Source organism: Oratosquilla oratoria, chromosome 22 (genome assembly GCF_046742065.1).
Source record: "Oratosquilla oratoria isolate Oo_2021 chromosome 22, ASM4674206v1, whole genome shotgun sequence".
In the NCBI taxonomy this organism is placed as follows: Eukaryota; Metazoa; Arthropoda; class Malacostraca; order Stomatopoda; family Squillidae; genus Oratosquilla; species Oratosquilla oratoria.
The window spans coordinates 13683264-13705981 of record NC_134798.1 but is presented as its reverse complement, the minus strand read 5'-3'; the positions used below and the strand labels follow the sequence as shown (position 1 = coordinate 13705981).

The following is a 22718-nucleotide window of genomic DNA, read 5'->3' as shown; positions in this document are numbered from 1 at the left end:
TGAGGACTTGTCGAGGTTCCTCGCCGATTGGGATGAGTTGGGCGAAAGGTACAGGAACGCAGTAGGACAAGCCCTCTCCGATGAATTTGTAGAGGATGTCCTAGTGCCGAAACTACCCCGACAGGTTCTTTCATCAATATACCTGTTCAAAGGCACTTCTGAACTAAGTGCACCAGAACTTCAATCAGCACTCAAAGTTTACTCGGGTGCCATCACGGGCAGTCGGCTCCATACCCCGGTGTTGGTACGCCCAGTTGCCGCAGCTACCCCCACACCCGTTCCTACTCAATCCTCAACACGTCAGCCTCGACAGACATTGACGTGGGCTCCGACGCCACCGAGGAGTCAAGGTCATACGTCAAGGCACAGCACTGGACGGCCTGTACCCACGCCCCCACAACCGGCATCTGCGGTCCCCGACGAAGCACAGCACCGCGCCAACTGTTTGTTTTGCGGCGGCCCACATAGGCCGTCACACTGTACCACGTACCCGGACATCTCCACCCGCACCAACAGACTTTTAGCACTAAACAAGTGTACCATTTGCTACTCGAACAGGCATCTGAAGAACCGCTGCGACTTCCAGGCAGGCTGTATGAAATGTGGCCAGCGCCACAAGGCCCCCCTATGCCCTCAAGCCATCAGCATAACAAGCAACGGCATCATCGTGTCCCCTACACAGAATGCAGTTCCTCCTCACCTCTGGAACCAGGCTCCGTTAAGCCACGCCCACACTCCCCCCTACAGCGCGGCTTCATCTCAGCCTCCTGCTGGTTACCCACAAGCTCCAGGATACCATCCGTATTACCCCCCCTTCTATCAGTATCCGGGGGCCTACCCCCCTCATCACCAGTCCCCCTACCATCCTCCGTTGCAACCAGCGCCACTTGGCACGAGAACAATGCAAGATGGCACCACAACCCCCACACCATCAACCTCTACCAGCTCCCACGACGCCCTCAGAGCACCGCCAGAGGTATCCCACGCCCCTGCTTCCAACAGTGCTCCCTCTTCAATATACATGGCTCCCATCCTAGTAACTCCAACCGTCTTGGAACCCTCTTCAGCACCCACTGAAGCAGTGCTTGAGCACCCTCTGACGACCACAGTCCCCATCACGACGTCGGTTCAAACTTCCGCTGTACCTGATATCCCCTTGCATCAGGACCCGGAACCAGCACCAGTCCTCGTCATTGAGAATGCACAAGTTGCCACTGACACTCCAAGCTCTCAGAGCACCTCTGCTCCCACCACATCAACGTCTGTCAGCTCTCACCACGACAGCTCCTGTGCCACGCCCCCAGTAGGTCACACCCCGGAAGCCACCTGCACCCCCTCTTCATCGCACTCGGCTCCCATCTTACGAACTTCAGTCAGCACTTCCACGGCACCAGATGCCACTTTATCTCAGGACCCGGAACCAGTACCAGTCCTCATTGATAATATACAAGTTGCCACTGACGCCCCAAGCTCTCAGAGCACCTCTGCTCCCACCACATCAACGTCTGTCAGCTCTCACCACGACAGCTCCTGTGCCACGCCCCCAGTAGGTCACACCCCGGAAGCCACCTGCACCCCCTCTTCATCGCACTCGGCTCCCATCTTACCAACTTCAGTCAGCACTTCCACGGCACCAGATGCCACTTTATATCAGGACCCGGAACCAGTACCAGTCCTCATTGATAATATACAAGTTGCCACTGACGCCCCAAGCTCTCAGAGCACCTCTACTACTTCAACAACGTCTACTAGCGCTCGCCTCGACAGCTCCTGTGCCACGCCCCCAAAAGGCCACGCCCCGGAAGTCGCCTGCACCCCCTCTTCAATGCACGCGGCTCCCGTCCTGCAAGCTGCAATCCGCACTTCCACGGCACCAGATGCCACTTTATATCAGGACCCGGAACCAGTACCAGTCCTCATAGAAATTACTCAAGATGCCACCTATGCATCTACTTCATCCACGGCTGTCAGCTCTCAACATGACGGCTCCTGTGCCACGCCCCCAGTAGGCCACGCCCCGGAAACCACCTCCACCCCCTCTTCATTACACTCGGCTCCCATCTTAGGAACTTCAGTCCGCGCTTCCACGGCACCAGATGACATTTCACATCCAGAACCGGAAGCAGTCCCGATCATCGTTGGGACTACACCAATTGATAATGACGCTCGAAGTCCTCACATTACACCATTTGATCCTGGAACCACTGTTTCGGTCCCCACAGAAGACGAGTCACAACCTACGACAACTCCTGACAACGCAACTGAGAACGCCGACCCAGCCCTCATCCCAGGAGCAGTACCGAGCACTGTCGCTCTGCCTATTTTCACCGGACACCTCACTAAAGATCGCAAGAAATGTATCTCACAAGTACTCGCTGACAGCGGAGCTCAACGGACGTTTGTTCACCCTTCCGTCGTGGACCAACTTGACCTCAAACCAAAGGGAACCGTGCTTTGCCGCCTTGATTCCTTCAACAAGACTGAACTACCTCAGAGATTCGACATCGTTGAATTCAACCTGCACTTGGGCACTGAGAAACATCTCATCGAGGCGGTCGTGCACCCTTCAGTGAGTAAAGACGTCTCTATGCCCGGTTACCAACGTACAGTGCAGGTTCTCAAGTCGCAAGGCATCCCTATCGCAAATGAAGCTCCATCGGACCAAGCTTCCAATGTCACCATTATATTAGGCAGTGACCACATATCATTAGTCTTTAAACGCGTCACGCGTTTCATGGATGTCGAACTTTTCGTCACCCCTGCAGGTTCTGTAGTATGGGGCAAACTGCCCCCCTGGAGTCAGGATCACACCCTCCACCCCCCTATTGAAACTATTGCAATCAACAGCATCCATGTTGAAGAAACGGTCACCACTGAGACTCCGGCACTCGAAGCCCTCAACCGAAACGAAGAGGTCAAAAGCAAGCCAGAATCTGGTTCTTTACTCATGATGAATGACCAGCCTTCATCTCCCAGCTTCAAGCCATAGGGGAGACCGCCCCCCCTCCTCTTTTTTGGTTCATAACCTGTGTCACAATTTTTTAAATTGTGACACCCAGCTCGTTGTCTCCCTTCCCATTTTCTCGTCTGTTTTCTCTCCGTATCAGCCCTTCATTCCCCATAGTCGGGGGAATTTCCAGTCCTTAAGACTTCTAGTAGCTGCATCCTTTCTCCTCGTTATCCTCTTTATTTGTCATGTCATTTTTGACAACCAATTCAATGCCTTAACGAAGGGAGAGACTTCTAATATCTAGAAACACACACACCCCCCCTTTTGATTTGTGTTCTCGGAGCCATGCCCAACGCTCCGCACTCACACAAAGCACTCAAACACACCCCCTCCCCCCCCTGCGCGCTGCCACATATTTGTTTTAAGCTAGGTAATTAGAATAATTAGGACTGTGTTTAACCCGCTCGTGAACAGTGTCTACCTCAAAGAACACTTGGAACTGTGTCACCCTCCCGCATGAACATTATTCGTAGTACCCTTCGCAACTAGGGACGGAGACATAGTACTATTGGCAACGTCGGAAGCCGGCTAGCGGACATCGTGACCTGACCTGTCGCAGGACAGGGGCAGTCTAGCGTGGGTTCCCATCCATGTAGGAACACCTACACGGTCTCGGAAGATTCAGGTGCATCGATCTCGCACAGTGGATACGATGAGTTCCTTTCGTTATTACGAACTGGTTAAACGTCATCCAATATTCAAGGCATAGTGAACACGTGAACACGTGAAACTTTTTAGTGATGAACTCAGTGCTACGGAGTTCCGTGTTACCGGTGATCAGGATCTTATCAACATCGCGTAGACTACCAGGATCATCTCATCAAGAAAGCCAGATGCAGATACATCCCCTTTCGGGACATCCAGACCGGAGGGACATTGGCAGAATTGCGGAGAGACGCCTACCCAGCCGTCTTCAGTGCCCGCTCGGAGAGGTCAACTTAACCAGGCAGTTCCCGCCCATCGCCAACAAAGGCCTCATCCGAGGTGTGAAGCCGTGCTCGCCTGAAGCCACTCCCACTACCCATGTTACATGCTAAGTTAAATTATTTGATGTTACTGTAAGATGTTTAGTTGAATCGCAGGGAGACAGAGTACGATAGGAACCATTAATTAACTTTTAGACCTACCTTTATAGACTATACTAACCATATTTGATATTTGAACAAGTTATCAATTAAAAGTCACATTAGGAATTCTGGGTTTCATTACCCAAAGACGGTCATCTTTATGAGTTGTCCCCACACCCCTCTTTGATTTACTCACACTTGCCTTGGAGGGAAGGCGAGTGGTCCCGAGATGTGATAAAAATCACCTGGACTTCGGTTCCCCAACTGCAGCTATCTTCCCCCTCCCTTCATCAATCACTTAAGGTACGTGTTACCCACACCACCTCATCTACCACCTTCTTCCACTGTCCAGGAATTTGCGTCAAATGAAATTACCGGTTAGAAAAAGAAATTCAGGACGCCCCTCTCAATGGTAATTAAAAACAATAAAAATGTTCTGTTATGACCGTACATCTACTTTTTACAGAAAGTGGACGGGCATTTATGAACTTTTGAAAATAAAAGTTGTGAACAAATACGCAATATAAGATGCCTGTTTGAGAGTTATGACATTCGAAAACTCAAGCACGTTCGGGCAGCATAATAAAAGAGAATCAAGCAAGCAACAAACCTGGAAAATCTCATTTACAGCAGAACGCAGTCACAGCAAATGATTCACAAAAGAATTCAAATAACTTTGCATCCATAAGAAGTAAACTGAAGAAAGCTAAACCCACTCATATTTATCATGAAACTAATGAACGTGAAATGAAAACAGTCGAAAGCAACAAAGTATTGCCATTCTAAAACGACAGATCGCCACTAAGACAATATGTATCAACATGAAATAAGCTTTTGCTTTGGAAACCCTTCTAAATTGTAAAGAAAGGAAAATGGATAAAAGCAACACCCGACGAAATCACCATGCTTCACTTTTTTTTTTCTTCTTCTTCCTTTTTTTTTCTTGTGGACCTAGGTTGGGTTAGGTTGGTTATATAATTTATTTCTATTCATTTTTATTAGCTAATCTTATACTATTTCATTTCATTTTAGAATAGGATAGGTACTATCGAATACTGCCTGATATTCACAGTCTGAGTATACCGCTACTCGGATTGAACCTAGCGGCAACTAGAAAGAACAAATCAATAAATGAGATAAATCTCCAGTAGCCTACAGTGTATACAATTTGGAGCAATTTGAACACTACAGATCCTCATCTAGAATCTAATAAAGATTTAGAACATTTTTCGATATAAGTTTTGGTACCTCGGAAAAAATCTCATGTATTAACCAGAACTGGTAAATTGGTTTATATTATGTGTTGTCATGCTACTAGATAATTCGTATCAGCAACCAGATACATAACCCTATCGAATTTGCGCAATTTTTTTTTTATTTATTTTGTCTTCTGGTTCACTTCTTTGATGAACAACTAAAAATATTATAATGCCTGTGGATTATTTTAATTATATCCCCGTTTGAACGTTTGTTTTCTCCTTTGTTTTCGTTTAGTTGTTAAAAACGAATGATTTGAGCAACAAAATTTTACACAATTCAGATCTTACCGTTAAGTACACAAAGGAATGTTAGTTTATAAACAAATCCTCTAACAAGATCTGAATACTCGTGTATATCTAAACAACTGTAGTTAAAATTAACGCAGGAATGTACTCAGGCAAATGTACACAATTGCATGCAATAATTATGTAAATAGACATATTTGCATATGAGGCTTTGCGTGGAAACTGAACCTTCAATCGTACACGGAAGTAAAAAACATGTAGTTTATCACTGTGGATACTCGTACCTGATCCTTGATATTCCAGAACTATACATACATACATACATACATACATATTCACTTGGTCTTTGGATCACGTGTTGGACTCGTGATCGACAGCTATTTCCCTCCTGGAAGAGAGCTCAGAGCTCGTAGGTCCGATCTATGGGTAATGCTATGACCTTGCACACACACACACACCCAACTCCCCGCCCACGAGAGTTGGAGTAACACCCCTCAGCGCTGCGATACTGATATTATTTCAGCCCCGGGCGAGAGTCGAACCCGGACCTCCGTAGTAGCAGGCCAGAGCTCTAACCACAGCGCCATGAGAGGTGTGTGTGTGTGTGTGTGTGTGTGTGTGTGTGTGTGTGTGTGTGTGTGTGTGTGTGTGTGTGTGTGTGTGTGTGTGTGTGTGTGTGTGTGTGTGTGTGTGTGTGTGTGTGTGTGTGTGTGTGTGTGTGTGTGTGTGTGTGTGTGTGTGTGTGTGTGTGTGTGTGTGTGTGTGTGTGTGTGTGTGTGTGTGTGTGTGTGTGTGTGTGTGTGTGTGTAGTATTTACCTAGTTGTATTTTAGGGGAAGGGGAGCTATGCTCGAAGAGTCCCGTCTCCATATCTCATTTTGTCTAAAATGTTTTTAAATTCGTGTATTGTTTTTGCACACACCACTTTCTCATTTAACTTGGTGTGTGTGTGTGTGTGTGTGTGTGTGTGTGTGTGTGTGTGTGTGTATGTGTATATATATATATATATATATATATATATATATACATACATGCATACATATACAATATATATATATATATATATATATATATATATATATATATATATGTATGTATATATATATATATAATGTGTGTGTGTGTGTGTGTGTGTGTGTGTGTGTGTGTGTGTGTGTGTGTGTGTGTGTGTGTGTGTGTGTGTGTGTGTGTGTGTGTGTGTGTGTGTTTACCTAGTTGTATTTACCTAGTTGTATTTTGCGGGAAGGGGAGCTATGCTCGTGATGTCCCGCCTTTGTATCTTGCAGTGTCTAGTTTGTTTTTAAACTCATGAATGGTTTTTGCGCATACTATTCCATTGTCCAGTTTGTTCCAAGTGTCCAAAACTCTATGAGGAAAACTGTTTTTCTTCAGTTCTCTTCTATAGCTATGTTTTTTTATTTTCTTTCCATGTCCTCTTGTGTTTCTTTTGTCCCAGTTAAGTAAGTTCTCTCTATCGAGTACCTCTGTGCCTTTCATGATTCTGTAGATGGTCAATAGGTCACCTCTCTCTCTTCTTTGCTCCAGTGTCGGTAACTCCAGTTTAGCCAATCTCTCCTCGTATGATAGGTTTGCAAGTGCAGGTGCCATTTTTGTAGCTGCTCTTTGGATTCTTTCTATTTTCTTTATATTCTTTTTGGTACTGGGGGACCACAATGTCGCTGCATACTCTAATCTAGGCCTTATCAATGTAACCAATATTTTTTTCATCATGTCTTCGTCCAAGTATGTAAACGCCACTTTTATTGATCTTAGCAAGTTGTAAGTCTCCCCGACAATTTTGTTAATCTGTATATCATAGGACAAGTCGTTCGTGATAATTACTCCCAAATCTTTTTCGGATCCTACTTTCTTTACTTCTTTGGTTCCAATTGTATATTTTCCTGATATTCTGTTTTTGCTTTTTCCAAACTCCATTATGCTACACTTCTTAGTATTAAAGTCCACTTCCCATTTCTGACTCCAGTTCCATACCCTATTTAGGTCTTCTTGCAGTGCTTCACAGTCCTCATCAGTTTCTATTTTCCTTAGCAGTTTGGCGTCATCGGCAAAGAAGCTCATGTAGCAGTTCACGTCCTCATCCATGTCATTCATATAGATAGCAAACATTATTGGTGCCAGCACAGATCCTTGCGGTACTCCACTGATCACCTCTTTCCAATCTGAATATTTTTCTCTGAGCACTACTCTCATCTTTCTACCAGTCAGAAAGTCCTCTATCCATTTTAGTAGGTTTCCCTGTATTCCTCCTATGTGTTCCAGTTTTTTTTTAGTAGTTTTCTGTGTGGTACTTTGTCAAAGGCTTTTTGCAAGTCTAGGAATGCACAATCAGCCCATCCATTTCTTTCTTGCACTATGTCTATTAGTCTTGAGTAAAAGCATATTAAGTTTGTGGAGCATGATCTTCCTTGTCTGAATCCGAATTGTCTTGGGTTTAATATGTCATTGTCTTCCAGATGTTTTACCCATCTATTCTTGATTATTTTCTCACAAATTTTGGCTATGGTGCTTGTTAGTGATACTGGCCTATAGTTGGTGGGTTCTTCTTTGTTTCCTCCTTTGTGTATTGGTACAATGTTAGCGTTTTTCCAGTCCTCGGGTATCTTTCCTTCTTTGAGTGAGCTGTTTACTAAGATGTGTATTTTGTCTGTTAGTTCTTCTTTGCACTCCTTTAGAATCCAATTTGCAATACCGTCCGGGCCATGTGATTTTCTGACATCCAGCCTTGATAAATGTTCTGATATTTCCTTTAGTGATGCTGTAAACTCATTCATGAGGGGAGATTTCTTGTTTTTATCTATGTCACAATTTGGTATTTTCTCTCTGGTGAAAACAGATTTAAAGTGATTGTTCATGACTTCGGCCATCTCTAAATCTTCTGTGTATTCTATGTTTCCTTGGCATAGTTTCACCAATTCCTGTTTGTTTTTAAGTTTACCATTCACATACCGATAGAATAATTTGGATTGCTCTTTGCATTTGTCTATAATATCCTTCTCATGGTTCCTTTTCTCCTCTCTTCTCACATTAACATACTCGTTTCTATAGTTAACATAAATTTGCCATTTGCTTTGTTTTTTGTCTTTTCTCCACTTTTTCCAAGCTTTGTCCCTTCTGTCTTTTGCCTCACTGCATCTTTTGTTGAACCAACATTTAATGTACTCTCTCTCTCTCGCTTTTGTCTTGGTACATGCCTGTTTACCCCTTCATTGTAGTTTTCCATCAATATATTCCATTTCTCTTCCACTGTTGTTTCTTCCCTGTAAAATATTTCCCAGTTTGCATTCCGGAAGAATGTCTTTAGTTTTGTAAAGTCTGTTTTGTTGTACCTCAGTCTTCCTTTCCTATGCTTTTCGTTCCTCTCTATGTCTATTTCTTCCTTTAGTATAGTTTCGATGAGTACATGGTCACTCTTTCCAATTGGTGTCTCATACTGGACTTTATGCACTATTTCAGGCTCTGTTGTAAATATTAGATCTAGTTTCGATGGCTCTTCATTATTTCTGTACCTTGTGTTTTCACGGACCCATTGGGTCATTGTGTACTCCATGGTCATATCTAGCAGTACATTGCCCCACGAGTCATCTCCTCCTTGCACTGTCATGCTGTCCCAACAAATTTCTTTGCAATTGAAGTCCCCCATAACTACCAGATTACCCTTACCCATTAGTATATCATTGAGTGATTTTCTTGTATCATCTAGCATTTTTGTATGTTCGATTTCTTTCCAAGCGCTTGTTTTTGGAGGCACATAAGTCACCACAAACTTTCTACTTTTCATATTCTTGCCTTCGACTTTTATCATGATCAATTCAGCATTACCTTTGCCCTCTGCAATTTTTGTCACCTTTAGGTCTTTCTTGGCCAAGAACATGATTCCCCCTCCCTGTTTCTTGTCTCTGTTTTTTATCCAGTAGTTGTATAAACCTTGTCCGATAACAGTGGATGGTATTTCACCTCTTAGTTTAGTCTCTACAATTCCCATTATGTCTGGTTTTGCTTCTAACAGATAATCATTGAGTTCGTTCAGTCCCGAAATTAGTCCGTCAATGTTGGTATAGGCCACTTTTAATTTTCTTCCTTCTCCCTGGTTTCTTCTTCCCTTGTTTTTGTGTGTGTGTGTGTGTGTGTGTGTGTGTGTGTGTGTGTGTGTGTGTGTGTGTGTGTGTGTGTGTGTGTGTGTGTGTGTGTGTGTGTGTGTGTGTGTGTGTGTGTGTGTGTGTGTGTGTGTGTGTGTGTGTGTGTGTGTGTGTGTGTGTGTGTGTGTGTGTGTGTGTGTGTGTGTGTGTGTGTGAAAGACGGGGTACTTATACTCGAATCATACCTAACTGTTTAGTCTGCTTGGTGGTCACAGTAGGGAGTGGGAGGAGGGAAGGGAAGGGAGAGGAGGGGACCTTGATATAACGTCGTCTCAAGAGTGCGTCGTTATAGAGGGGAATACTGGAGGTCGTATTAAATTGGATATTTATTGTAGGTACATTATCTCTCATATAGAAAGCCTCTAATATTTTTAACCTTCTTGGGTCCTCATTGTGTCCGATGACTTTGGTACACTTAATCAGGGTGTCTCTGTCAATGGTCTGGTTATGATGTTTTGTGTAATATTCTTTAATAGCCCCGTCCTGCAGGTGTAAAGGTAGTCTTCTGCTGAGACTGCATCTGGTATGTATAACTGCGAGGTGCGCGGCCCTCGGCGAAACATTGAAAGAGATATACCATGTTGGTTTTAGATGTAGTATCAGTTCGAACATTATTGTTTTTCATAACCATTGAGCTTGTTCTGGGGTTTCTACAATAGATAAGAACCCAGATTTCACAGTTCTCACTGATGGGGCGACATATTTTCTTGATAATATCCCTGTTCGCTTTTCATCTTTTTTTTTTTTTTTATAAGAATCAGTAAAGGTGTTGGGGTTGAAAATATTAGTAAAATTAGGCTTATTCGAACACTGACTGGTCTTAAGTTCACTCATAAAATTGTCGGTTATGTCATCAAAGGCACAGTTGGCATAGCTGTTATTGGTGAGCACTTGCCGTAAATGTTCGAGTTCAGCATGTAGTGTTTCCCACAAAGAACAAACTTATATTGCTCTCCTGACGTAAGTTCTAATCATACCTTTCTTGTAATTATTGCTGCACTCGCTGTTGCCATTGATGCATTTATCAATGTTAATGGGCTTACGGCAGACACTAGTAGTAAGGTTAATAGAGGTAGAATCAGAATCAGAATCAACACAAGCTTCATCATGACCGGTCGTGGCAAAGGAGGAAAGGGACTTGGAAAGGGAGGCGCCAAGCGCCACCGCAAGGTTCTCCGTGATAACATCCAGGGTATCACCAAGTCTGCCATCCGCCGTCTGGCACGACGTGGAGGAGTCAAGCGTATCTCTGGACTCATCTACGAAGAGAACGTTATCCGCGACGCTGTCACCTACACGGAACACGCCAAGAGGAAGACGGTCACTGCTATGGATGTCGTCTACGACCTCAAACGCCAGAACAGAACCCTCTACGGTTTAGGATGTTAAATTAAGTCCAGGCAGGCAGGCAGGCAGGCAGGCAGGCAGGCAGGCAGGCATGGGGGAAACGGACGAGACACGTGCACGCGCGTGCTTCTCTTCTCCTCGTCCTCGGCCTCCTCTTATGATCTCCCACCAACGAACGGCTCCTTCAGAAGTCACAATGAAAATTCGCACGGTGGCAACAGCGGGTGGCAAGCGGGTGGTCTTACCTAGCAAATCAGAATCAGGACACCCCTGAAGACGGTCCTAGGACTAGGACCGAAACGTTGGGCATTAAACCTCCCACTTTGAATCTGTTGTTTACGTCCCTGCCCTTGCAACGACACTGACATTTTTATTTATATATTTGTGATATATCGTGGTTCAACTTTGTGTAAACTAAACGTGTGGTAAATATGAGTGATGACATGCAAGTTGATATATTTCCTTTAATTCTAAATGCTCAGAAATACCATTATCAATCTTACTTTTTTTAGGGTAAAAAACAAACGGTGGTCAAGTATTTGTTCATTATGCAAAATAATGTAGCATTATTTATATAAAAAATTCTAATCATAGGAAGTTTTAAACACTAGTTACTGTAGTTATCCATGAAGTTTATCGTTTTCTATTATGTGCATCTCACGTAAAGAAGAAAACGTGCATGTGAACCGCAAAATGTGAACAAGGGGTACCGCTTGGGAATTTCGCCCGCGTGTTCGAATTCTGGTCACGGCGCAAAGGTTTGGAATGATATCTATTCTGTGTAATGTCCCTCGTCCGCTGCTCACCTCTGACCTGAGATGACCTCAGCTTCCTCCGAGTGTCATCACTGATGTGGCATAGCGTGGACATCGTCTCCCGCGTTCATGTATGAACTGTTCTGACCGGCCCTTGTAGGGTTCGATCTCGTCAGTGAAAGAGAGAGTACTTTCATGGCTTTCCAACCCCTCTCAACAACGGCGTGCATCAGAGTAGCGTGTGATCAGTGTCGTATATATATATGCTAGCATCTAATCAGTATGATCGAGGTAATTACACTAATTTCAGACATCTTTCACAACCACACCCATTTCAACATACCAGTAAAACACTTCACATGTACTCCTCACCATACGTACAACCTTCCCAAGCAGGATTAAGCCACCGTGGTACTAAGGGAGGCTGCACGTCCCTCAGAGGGCCTCCTCGACAGTGGAGATCCATCTCATCTGCGTCAATAAAGGCGGAATAACTTCAAACATTCAAAGATTCAAGACCACCGGTAAGGTTGAGGTTCGGGCCGGTACTACCAGCAGCCCCGCAAACCACGAAAAAAGAAGCTGTATTTTTAAGTATGAACTCCGAGCTCCTATACATACATACATATACCAAGGCTTTTTCCCCCTTACAAGGGGGGTAGCCAAAAAGAAAAAGGCATAAAATCATTCCCACCCATTCCATCCCTGAATACACTCCTCACCCCTCCACCCTCCCTCTTATCTTAGCACCTTCTGGATGACGGGTCATCCCTGCACCTTGTCCACTGCCCTGGGTCAGAAGCAGTGTCGCAAGACATAGCACATCCACAGCAAGGCCACTTCATTAAATCAGCGACCCCCCCTCTCCGTCCCCCATTGCATAAAATGAGAGGACGGGGAGAAATCCCTTCGGGCTGCGTCAAATTTTGCTCACACATACTACCTCACCCCCCATCCACCCGCCCATTCCACCTCATGCAATCACAACATCATCCATATACAACCATTCTCCATTCACCTCTGTCTTCCGTCCTCTCCCGTCCTTCCTCAACAGACATTCCCCTCTTCCCCAAAGCCCCCTTCACCCCATCCATCCACCTCATCCTAGGACGTCCCCTCATGTTCACTCCCCCCACATCTGCCTTCCATACCTCTTTTACTAGTCTTTCTTCACTCATTCTTTCCATGTGTCCAAACCATCCTAATATTCTTTCATCAACCCTATCTCCCAGCTCCTTTTCCACCCCTGTTCTCCTCCTCACCTCCTCATTTCTCACTCTATCTAGCCTAGTAACCCCCATCATACTTCTCAGACACCTCATCTCAAACACATTCAAACTCCTTCTCTCTTCTTTTCTTATGTTCCATGTTTCTGCCCCATACAGTGCTGTTGGCACAATCACTCCTTCATACAGTCTCCTCTTAGCATCCATTCCCAAATGTCTATTCCTCATTACACTCTTTAATCCACCAAGGCATCCACTCGCTTCTCTCAATCTACATTCTACCTCCACTTTCACTCCACCTTTCCCTGGCACATTTGCACCCAAGTATCTAAAACTATCCACTTCCTCCAGTCGCTCCCCCCCAATGCTCACCTCCAGTCTACTGCCACTTTCACCCCTTGTACATCTCATCACCTTACTTTTACCCACATTTATCTTTAGCTTTCTTCTATCACATACTCTCCCAAACTCTGCCACCAACTTCCTCAATCCCTCCTCCGATCCTGCAACAAGCGCAGCGTCGTCCGCAAACAACAGCTGACTCACCTCCCACTTTTCTCCATTTTCTTTAACCATCTCCAATCCCCTGCCCACTACCCTTGCATTTACCTCTCGCACCACCCCATCCATGTATAAGTTGAACAGCCAGGGCGACATAACGCATCCTTGACGAAGTCCCACCTTTACCTCGAACCACTCACTCTCTCCATTTCCAATCCTGACACAAGCTCTACTATTCTCATAAAAACTCTTGAAAGCTCCCAGAAGCTTTCTTCCTATCCCGTATATCTGCATAACCTCCCACAGTGCCTTCCTGTCTACCATATCATAAGCCTTTTCCAGATGAATAAAAGCCCAAAAAACATCCTTCCCCTTTCCTATAGCTTTCTCACATATCTGTCTTACCACAAAAATCTGATCTACACAACCTCTACCTGTCCTAAATCCACACTGTTCCTCACCAATTACTCCCTCTGTTCCTCTCCTAATCCTCTCAATCAAGATCCTCCCATAAGCCTTCCCAACTACACTCAACAAGCTAATCCCTCTGAAACTACTACATTCACACTTGTCCCCTTTTCCCTTGTAAAGAGGAACTATACAGGCACTCCTCCAGTCCTCCGGCACTCTACCCTCTCTCCAACAAACATTAAATAGCCTCACCAACCAGTCCACCATCACTGTACCTCCCTTTTTCAGACATTCCGCATGGCATCCATCCAGACCAGGTGCCTTACCTGCTTTCATCATCTTAACAACTGCCTCCACCTCATCCTTCCTTATTTCTCCTCCATTCTCCTCATTCATCACTCTAATTTTCTTCGCACTTCCCACTGCTCTTATACGGTAGAATAATCTCTGTGATCCAAGACTAATGTCTCCCCCCCCCTCTCTCTCTCTCTCTCTCTCTCTCTCTCTCTCTCTCTCTCTCTCTCTCTCTCTCTCTCTCTCTCTCTCTCTCTCTCTCTCTTTCTCTCTCTCCTTGTCTCTAGCCTCGACCGTTTTAGCATGAGGTCCAATTCTTGAATAGAAATAACATTCGTTTGGGCTTCCTTATCTAAGTGAAATTACACTCTCTTATCATCTATAAAAGTAAGTTTATTGGGAGTTGTAAAACCATATATCCAAGGAAAACTGAAGAAAGTAAATAAAAATTGGAATGTCCGCTTTCTTTACATATAGAAAAAATAAATAAAACGAGCCGTCGGTTGGCCTACTTGTACAGAATGACCAGTTGAGAATGACATATATGAAAGACAAATTATGAGAATTTTTTTTCAGGGTGAACAATCCTACCACCCTTTTCCAGCCACTGACAAATCTTGCGGCTCCATTTTAGTACAAAGTTTGAGAAGATATGCAAAATTGAGTTAGCCCTACCCAGTAAAGCTGATGGCCACCAAATTGATATACACTGGTACAGTGCCTTCACCTGTAAGAAAAGAAATAGTGACCCAAATGTATAAAGAAGGGAACAATGGAATGACTGGGAACTACAGACCAATTACACTGACCTCTCACGTTGGGAAGATTAAAGAGAGAGATAAACTACTTAGACAAAAATGACGCCTTGAATGAAACGCAACAAGGTTTCAAGAAAAACGAATCCTATCACTCACAGTTCCTTGTTCATCAATAGTCTACTCTGCAGGATATCAACAAAGACAAGAATATAAACATCATGTATCTAGACTTTGCTTGGCAAAGCATGGGATTGTGTTCCAAAAAACTTAGAGACGTTGACATATATAGAAACCGAGAGAGATGGGTTCACAGTTGTCTGATAGGAAGAACGCAAAGAGTATCAGTCCACGGTATTTTTTTTTTTTTTTTTTTTTTTTTCTGAGCCACGCGTCGTATGAAGTGGAGTTTCGTAAGAGTCTGTGCTGGAACCCCTATTGTTCTTAGTTATGATCAGAGACATGCTGAACGTCATTACTCCGAGGGTGCTTCTTTTGCTGGCGACACAAAAATCCAGAAGGAAATAGAACCAGAAGACATGTTGTCCTGGAAAAGATAGACCTCAACTGAATGATAATCTGGGCGGAAGAGTTGCCATTTTGTTACATGGCAATGAATGAGGCCAAGTTTGAACTAATGAGATATGGTCCCCTAAAATGAAAGAGAAATAAAAATGTGAGGACGAATTCTTTATTAATACAACGTTTCACTCATTTGAGTTTTATCAAGTAGATGTCGTTCGGAGTCGTCTTGATAAAGTTCGAATGTGCAGAACGTTGCACCAAAAAAAAATTCGTTTTCACATAGTGTTTTTACTGACTTATATGGCCTCTTACAGAACTTACAAGATACAAAATGCCATACCACCCAATAAACCATCAACTCCTTTTATCTGGTCATGTCTCGTTGAGCCACCACATAAATCGCACTGCTAGAAAACTAACAGGATGTATGCTGAGAACTTTCCGAACAAGAACTAAGTACTGTATGCCGACCCTTTGGAAAGCACTGGCCTTTACGGCTGTGGTCACTTCATAGTAGAAAAAAAAAATTGAATGCCCTGCAGATAAGCACTACTAGCAGAATCAATAACGTGGAACATTCAAATCACTGGGAGAGAATAAAAGTGCTAATCCTGTATTCCCTTTAGAGAAGAAGAGAACCATATGAGTTAAAGTTCTTGGAAGAGTCCATGCCAAAAATAGGACTTCAGATAAATATATATCCAAGAAGAGACCAATTATATTATCATCAGGAGACCTGAGGCCATTATCTTAAGACTCGAGAGAACATGGTCCATAGCTCCTTCACAATGAATGGGGCACGTCTATCTAATGCTGTGTCATACGCTACTAGATATATATCGGATGTCACAAGAGACAACTTCAAGCACCAATTGGACAGATGGCTGGTAACGGTACTGGTACCAGTACCGGGCTACCCCAGTACTGCAAACAATTCAATTAGCCACTTGCGTAGTATTGGAGAAGAAGAATTGCCAGATCACAGCGGAGGTCCACCTAACGTAAGTCTATTGAAGACAAAATTTAACAAACAAACAGTCAATAAATGCGAAATGATGAGGTTAAAAATTGGGAGCTGATGGGGTTAGAGCTTGATTTCGACACAACTGGATTCGGTACCATCTGGCTACTTTTCCCTCACTCGTTTTCCATCATACTCCAAACTCAGTTCTTGAGGAGATTCCATAGTATCTAGTTCGAGAGTATCTGAGGTCACTTGCATTAGAGACTCGTTTGAGCCCCGAAAAAAAGAGAAGAAAAAAGATGACATACCTGTGGCCAGCAGAAGAACAAGAAGCAGCGAAGATCGAGGCAGGATGCCCAAGTTTGAGACGCCTCGCATGTTGAGAGGTTCTTGTTGAGTTCGACCACAGTACGTGTTGTCTGTGAAACAAGAAATCGAACGTGTTTAAAAACTTGTTCGGTAATGTAAAAGATTTCTTCACTTCCTTACCGAAAATTCTACATAGTTGACTAGAACACTTTACATTAGTGATCGATTCAGTTATGTAAAAAATTCTGTTTGTTTCCTTGCGGAAATTTGCACATCGTCGGGATAGGGAAATTGCATGTATTAAGGATTTATCTAAATATGCAGATTTTTGCTTTCCTCCATGGAAAATTCCACATCATTTGGTAAGGGGAGAGCAAATATATTAGATATTTTTTCAATAACGTAGACATTCACAACATGGCCCCTACACCCTTACAAAAAAAAAAAAAAAAAAAAAAAAAAAAAAAAGTAGTATAGAAACTCTTCTATATTTCTTTACTTAAATTTCCACATAAACTAAACTGATGCAGAGGTAGAAACTCTCTGAGGTACATTGAGCTTGGTTATCCATGAACGCCTTTCAGTTTATTCATTCTCAATATCACCAAAAGACGTTATTCACACAGGAAGGTCCTAAAACATATTGGAATAATGTGTATACTGTCTTGAAGACTTTGAGACAGTATACATATTTCGGAAATCAGTTTCGGAGGTTAGTATTAACCAAAGAAAACTGACCCAGTAAAATTTGCAGAAGGACAAAATGTACCAGAGGCAAAGGATTACAAAGGATCACAAAGGCGGAGCATACCGACAGGAGACCTTTTGGTCCATATCTAGGTCGGATGCGAAAAAAAATCATAATAATAATAAAATAATAAATAAAAACTATAATAATGTAAATAACAAATAAAATACATAAATGAATGCATAGGTATAGTTAAACAATAAACAAACAGGTAAATAGTAAATAATAATAAATTGACATATAACTAATAATAAATGAAAATCAGACAGACATGATAACAAAACAAAAACAAATAACATAAGATAAATTATAATAATTACAGCATCTTGCTTAGGTGTTTATCTAAATGATTCTTAAAGCTTCGAACTGAACTACATTGCACTACCTGTGTAGGAAGTTTATTCCATTCATTAACTACACGGTTGGCAAAGTTGTTTCTACCTACTTCCAAATTGAATATATTTCCGGACAGTTTGAGATCATCGTTTCTTGTCTGATTCTCATTCAATGTGAAAATTTTGTCACTTTTGATGTTGTCAATTCCCTTTAGAATCTTAAAGACCTGTATCAAGTCACCTCTGAGTCTACGCTTTTTTAGGGAAAACAGATTCATATGTTTTAGTCGATTTTCGTATGATTTATCTTTTTATGTTTGGAATCAGTTTTGTGGCTCGCCGTTGTACTTTTTCCAATCTGTCAATGTCTTTAATGAGATTCGGTGACCATACGGAAACAGCATATTCCAAATGTAGACGAACTAACGATTTATATAGCTTGTTAATGAGAGATGGACTTTTGAAATCAAAAGATCGCGCAATCAGTCCTAGAATCTTATTTGCTTTCTCAGAGGTTGAAATACACTGCTTGGATGATTTGAGATCGTTACTGATAATTACGCCGAGATCCTTTTCACTATCCACTTTTGTTAACGAATTTCCAAATAACTTGTAATCGTACTTACTGTTATTTTTACCTATGTGCATAACCTTGCATTTACTTGTGTTAAATTTCATTAACCACTTTTCAGACCATTGCTGTAATTTATCTAAATCTTCTTGAATATCTAAATGGTTTGAGTGATCATTTGCCACTCCGCACAGTTTTGTATCATCAGCAAATTTGGAAACAGTAGATTTTAGTCCAAGGCTATTGGAAGTCCCAAAAGTCAGTTCGTAATGTCAGTAAAGATATACAGTCCTCAACCAATCACAAAGTTGAAAACCTGCAGCCCCACAGTGGCTTGCAACAGTCCTTGGAACCTCTCACCCACAGATCTCTCTGGGAAGAAACTTTGGACTGTTGTTTCCACTGTTTCAGTGTGAGCCTGTTTCCATGTCACCGGGTGAAGCTTGTAAGCCAGGAGAGGTGAAGAATCGCCAAGTGTCAGTTCTCCATAGGTGAAAATTGTGAGACATAAAGCTGAAGTTGATAGAGATCTTGCTTTGGGCCCAGTCCGGAGACCGAGTATCAGCCACTCAGGGGCTTTTCACCTCTTGGTGGAGGTGAGAAGGTTGCCCGGTTTTGAAAATGGGAAAATTCGCTGTCCTTCTTGCATGACCGCCACATGCAGATATCCGTCACTAGTTCCTCGTGCAGTTTTGCATCCATCAACCTAAAACAAAGACTATCATACTAAACCACTTTGCAGAACAAGTTGATTGATCCGATTTAACGTCGCAAATTCCACCTATCGGGAGGCTAGAACGGTGCTCCTTTTAGAGGACTTTGTTGCTGTAAATCTAATGAACCATGCCCTTGGTCACCTCGACCTCCACTGCAAGTAGCGACGCTCTAATCCACTCAGCCAGTGAACAAGGTCATGGCTGTTATTAATGAAAAATTAGCTAACTACTGCATATCCAACATCTTGTTTCAAGCTCACCTTCGCACTAGCTCAAGTGGTATAAACTGCCTGAAATGCATATCTTTGTAAAAATTATAAAAAACAAGTGACGAGTATGTAGAATTCATCTAAAGCGATGATTGTTATATTTAGATGGAAATAAGAATGGTGTTATGTGTAATAGGATTTGTATTACATCATCAGTATTAGTCTCAAGTTCTCAAGGCTTTTTACATTGTTTTTCCATAAGAATAAAGCATTTGTAATGACAAACATACAATGACTCACAATAACTAGCGAGTGATAAGGCATGCTGAAGCTGTCACTTTATTTTATTTTCGTATACCTGAACTTCACGAAGAAGGTCATGGAAGTGATAAAGGACACAACAATCCTCACACGTTAGCAGTTAATATAATGCAGCTTAATATTGAACTTTTCTACAAGCAAAATATGTTTATGATAATGAACTTCCATCTATCTTCACCCTTTATAGCCGCCTACATGTGACCTGAATTTTGACCTTTTAAGGTCACTTTAGGTCATGCGACTCTATGCCATGTGCTACTTCCTATGTATTGATAATTATCAACATATCTGTCTCTGTAATCAGACAAAAAATGTAGAAATCTTGTTTCCGGCACAGAGACCGTTGATGTACAAGAGAATCCGGAAAAAAAAATTGGGGTTCTTGCTGTCCAAAGAAGTTCCACATTGCGTGTTTCTGCGTATACGAGTTTTCTTTTTTGGTCTATTTACTAGTTTGAACCTAAAAAGCTCGAACACGGCAAACATCGTTCTCGCATGTTTTTTGGCCTGGCTGGTCTCTCCATTGCCGGACGGTCCTATTCACGCCGACGGGGTGAGGTTGGGTGGAGGTTGGGGGGTCGGGGTGATGGGAGTCTCGTCCCTGAAGAAGGCAGAATTGATCACAACCCCTGCTACTGGAACTAAAGTACGCATCACTGAAAGTACTTCAATCTTTTTGTTATGATAATGTATCGGTCCAGCATTTATTCTTGTCTCTTTTTACGTTCCTATTTAGTTTCTTTTACTTCTCTCTCTCTCTCTCTCTCGCTCTCTCTCGCTCTCTCTCTCTCTCTCTCTCTCTCTCTCTCTCTCTCTCTCTCTCTCTCTCTCTCTCTCTCTCTCTCTCTCTCTCTCTCTCTCTCTTTCTCTCTCTTCTCTGATCTATAAAAAAAATCATCATAATTAACACTGTTCTTCAACTCTCTCCGTGTCTGATTCACCTGCTTTGGATCTTCTGGCCGTTCTATTGAAAAAAAAAAAAAAAAAAAATGGCAGTGCTTGAGTGTTAGCGTGCCAGCTATATCTTCTGATCTTGGCGACTGAAGGTTTGTTCCCTCATTTTACCACTCCAGATAAGTAACCGTTATTCAACCTAAAACGAGAACTGCTATTCATTCAATGAAGATCATGTAATACACAAACAAGCAAGCATTAAGTTTCAAAATTATGTCACTAGTCAATCCAACGTTAGTTGATTTTCTTATTTATTTATTTATTTACGCATTTACTTATCTATTTATTTACTTATTTATCTATTCATTAGTTTTTTATTTATTCATTTGATTATTTATCTATTTGTTTATTAATTAATTAATTTATTTATTCGTTTATTTTTCTTCATTTCTTTATTCATTCACATTATTGATTGATTTATTTCTCAATTTTGTTATTTATCTATTTATTCATGTTTTTATTATGGTGCGACCTTCTGCAAGTCAATTCTATACTACCGGTGTCTTCTTCTATATCCTAGAAGTCTTCAGAATTGTTCATCTTTTCATTAACATCATCCCGCAATTTGTCTATGCCTAAATTGGCTTCTTATTCCTCTCGTTTTCTAACTTTATGCCTTGAATTTTATCTTCAGTAAGAATCGTCGTTAGTGAATTGTAAATGACCTTCAGGTACTGACTGCTACTGTCACAGAGCACTTGATAAAGTACTCGGCGATAGCATCATAAACGGACTCTCTTCACCCGGCCAAAAGAGAGAAGATCTGCGACTCGAATGTAGCATCAAAAGCCAGCACACTCTTGCTCGTAAAGGAGAGGAGATCGAATACGCCAACAGAATAAACATATCAATCATCATGACCTCTTTCAACACGGTGAAGCTCTGTGTAGCGGACAAACACCACACAACTCTATCAAACCTCATTGAGGGTGGCTGGGGGTGGGGGACCTTTCTGTGAGGGCAGAGTCGTTGTTGTTCAAAACCCCGTTCGGATCAGGGGACCCTTCCCCAGATGAATGAGATCATCTAAAAATTCCCACGACAAATATTTCACAACGCCGAAGAAGAGCAAATACCGGTGGGAAGACGCGAAGGAAAATCAGGCCAAATGCGGTGTGATTCACCATGATCTTGGATCACGTGTTGGACTCGTGATCGACAGCTATTTTCCTCCCGGCAGAGAGCTCAGAGTTCATGTATGATGCGTGATGCAGATAGAAAGAATAAAGAAATAATATGTCAAGAAATTGCTTGACACTTCCAGAAAAGAAAACAGACACGAATTTTAACAGATGTTTTTGAGTTCATAAAAGAACAAAGGAGATGACGTAACACAAACTCCTCACTTTAACACCAAGAAATCAAACCTTCTAGTATCAATCAAAATAGAATCTGTAAAGATGTCGATGAATTCCAGTGTCTTAATCTCCCTATAGTTATTCTTCCATCCCCAACCACACTCTCAGTCAAGTCTAACAATTAACCAGACCGTATGATCGGAGTGGAAGGTTGGGTTAATTATGACTAATCATGGTTAGTGCCGCAGCACTGCTTTGGACCCGAGCGATGCCGGAATATGGTAGGCATGATCCACGAGGTGCTGAGAAGGGGAGAACATTGAATGAACATAAAAAATATAAGAATAGAGGAGACTGCAGGAGACCATAAGGCCTACATTTGGTAGTTCCATGTCCCTTAACACCTATCATCCCTACCTATAAAACTATCTCACCGTCTTTTAAAACAGCCAATAGTTTCAGCGCTTACTACATGATTACTTAGTCTATTCCATTCGCTAACCCCTCTATTGGTTAGCCAGTTCTTCCCTATTTCCTTAAACCTAAGTTTGTCCAATTTAAAACCATTACTACAAGTCCTGCCCTCCTGTCTTGATATGATGACCTTGCCTGCATCACCCTTGTTAAGGCCCTTGTTCTATTTGAATACCTTCATTAGATCACCCCGGATTCTGCGGGAAGTAATATGCTTTGAATTGGCCATCCGCTCATCAGGGGGAAAAGGTTTTTGATATGTATGTA

The 22718-nt window shown here is 42.5% G+C and overlaps 2 protein-coding genes across 2 annotated transcripts in view; one reads left to right on the top strand and one right to left on the bottom strand.

Moving 5' to 3' along the window:
- The window catches only part of LOC143037277 (uncharacterized), a 59937-nt gene extending 39558 nt beyond the window's left edge, over nucleotides 1–20379 (bottom strand). The window contains exons 1-5 of the mRNA XM_076205409.1: nucleotides 20270–20379; nucleotides 19456–19485; nucleotides 19064–19185; nucleotides 18777–18962; nucleotides 16825–16935 (exon numbers count right to left, since the gene is read on the bottom strand). Coding sequence (XP_076061524.1) covers nucleotides 16825–16935; nucleotides 18777–18962; nucleotides 19064–19185; nucleotides 19456–19485; nucleotides 20270–20379 — 559 coding nt within the window. The remainder of the gene's footprint in view (nucleotides 1–16824; nucleotides 16936–18776; nucleotides 18963–19063; nucleotides 19186–19455; nucleotides 19486–20269) is intronic.
- On the top strand, nucleotides 10846–11127 carry LOC143037183 (histone H4-like). Its single transcript, XM_076205297.1, has one exon. It carries the CDS (start codon nucleotides 10846–10848, stop codon nucleotides 11125–11127), a length of 282 nt encoding a protein of 93 aa, XP_076061412.1.
- Nucleotides 20380–22718: the final 2339 nt, after the last annotated feature.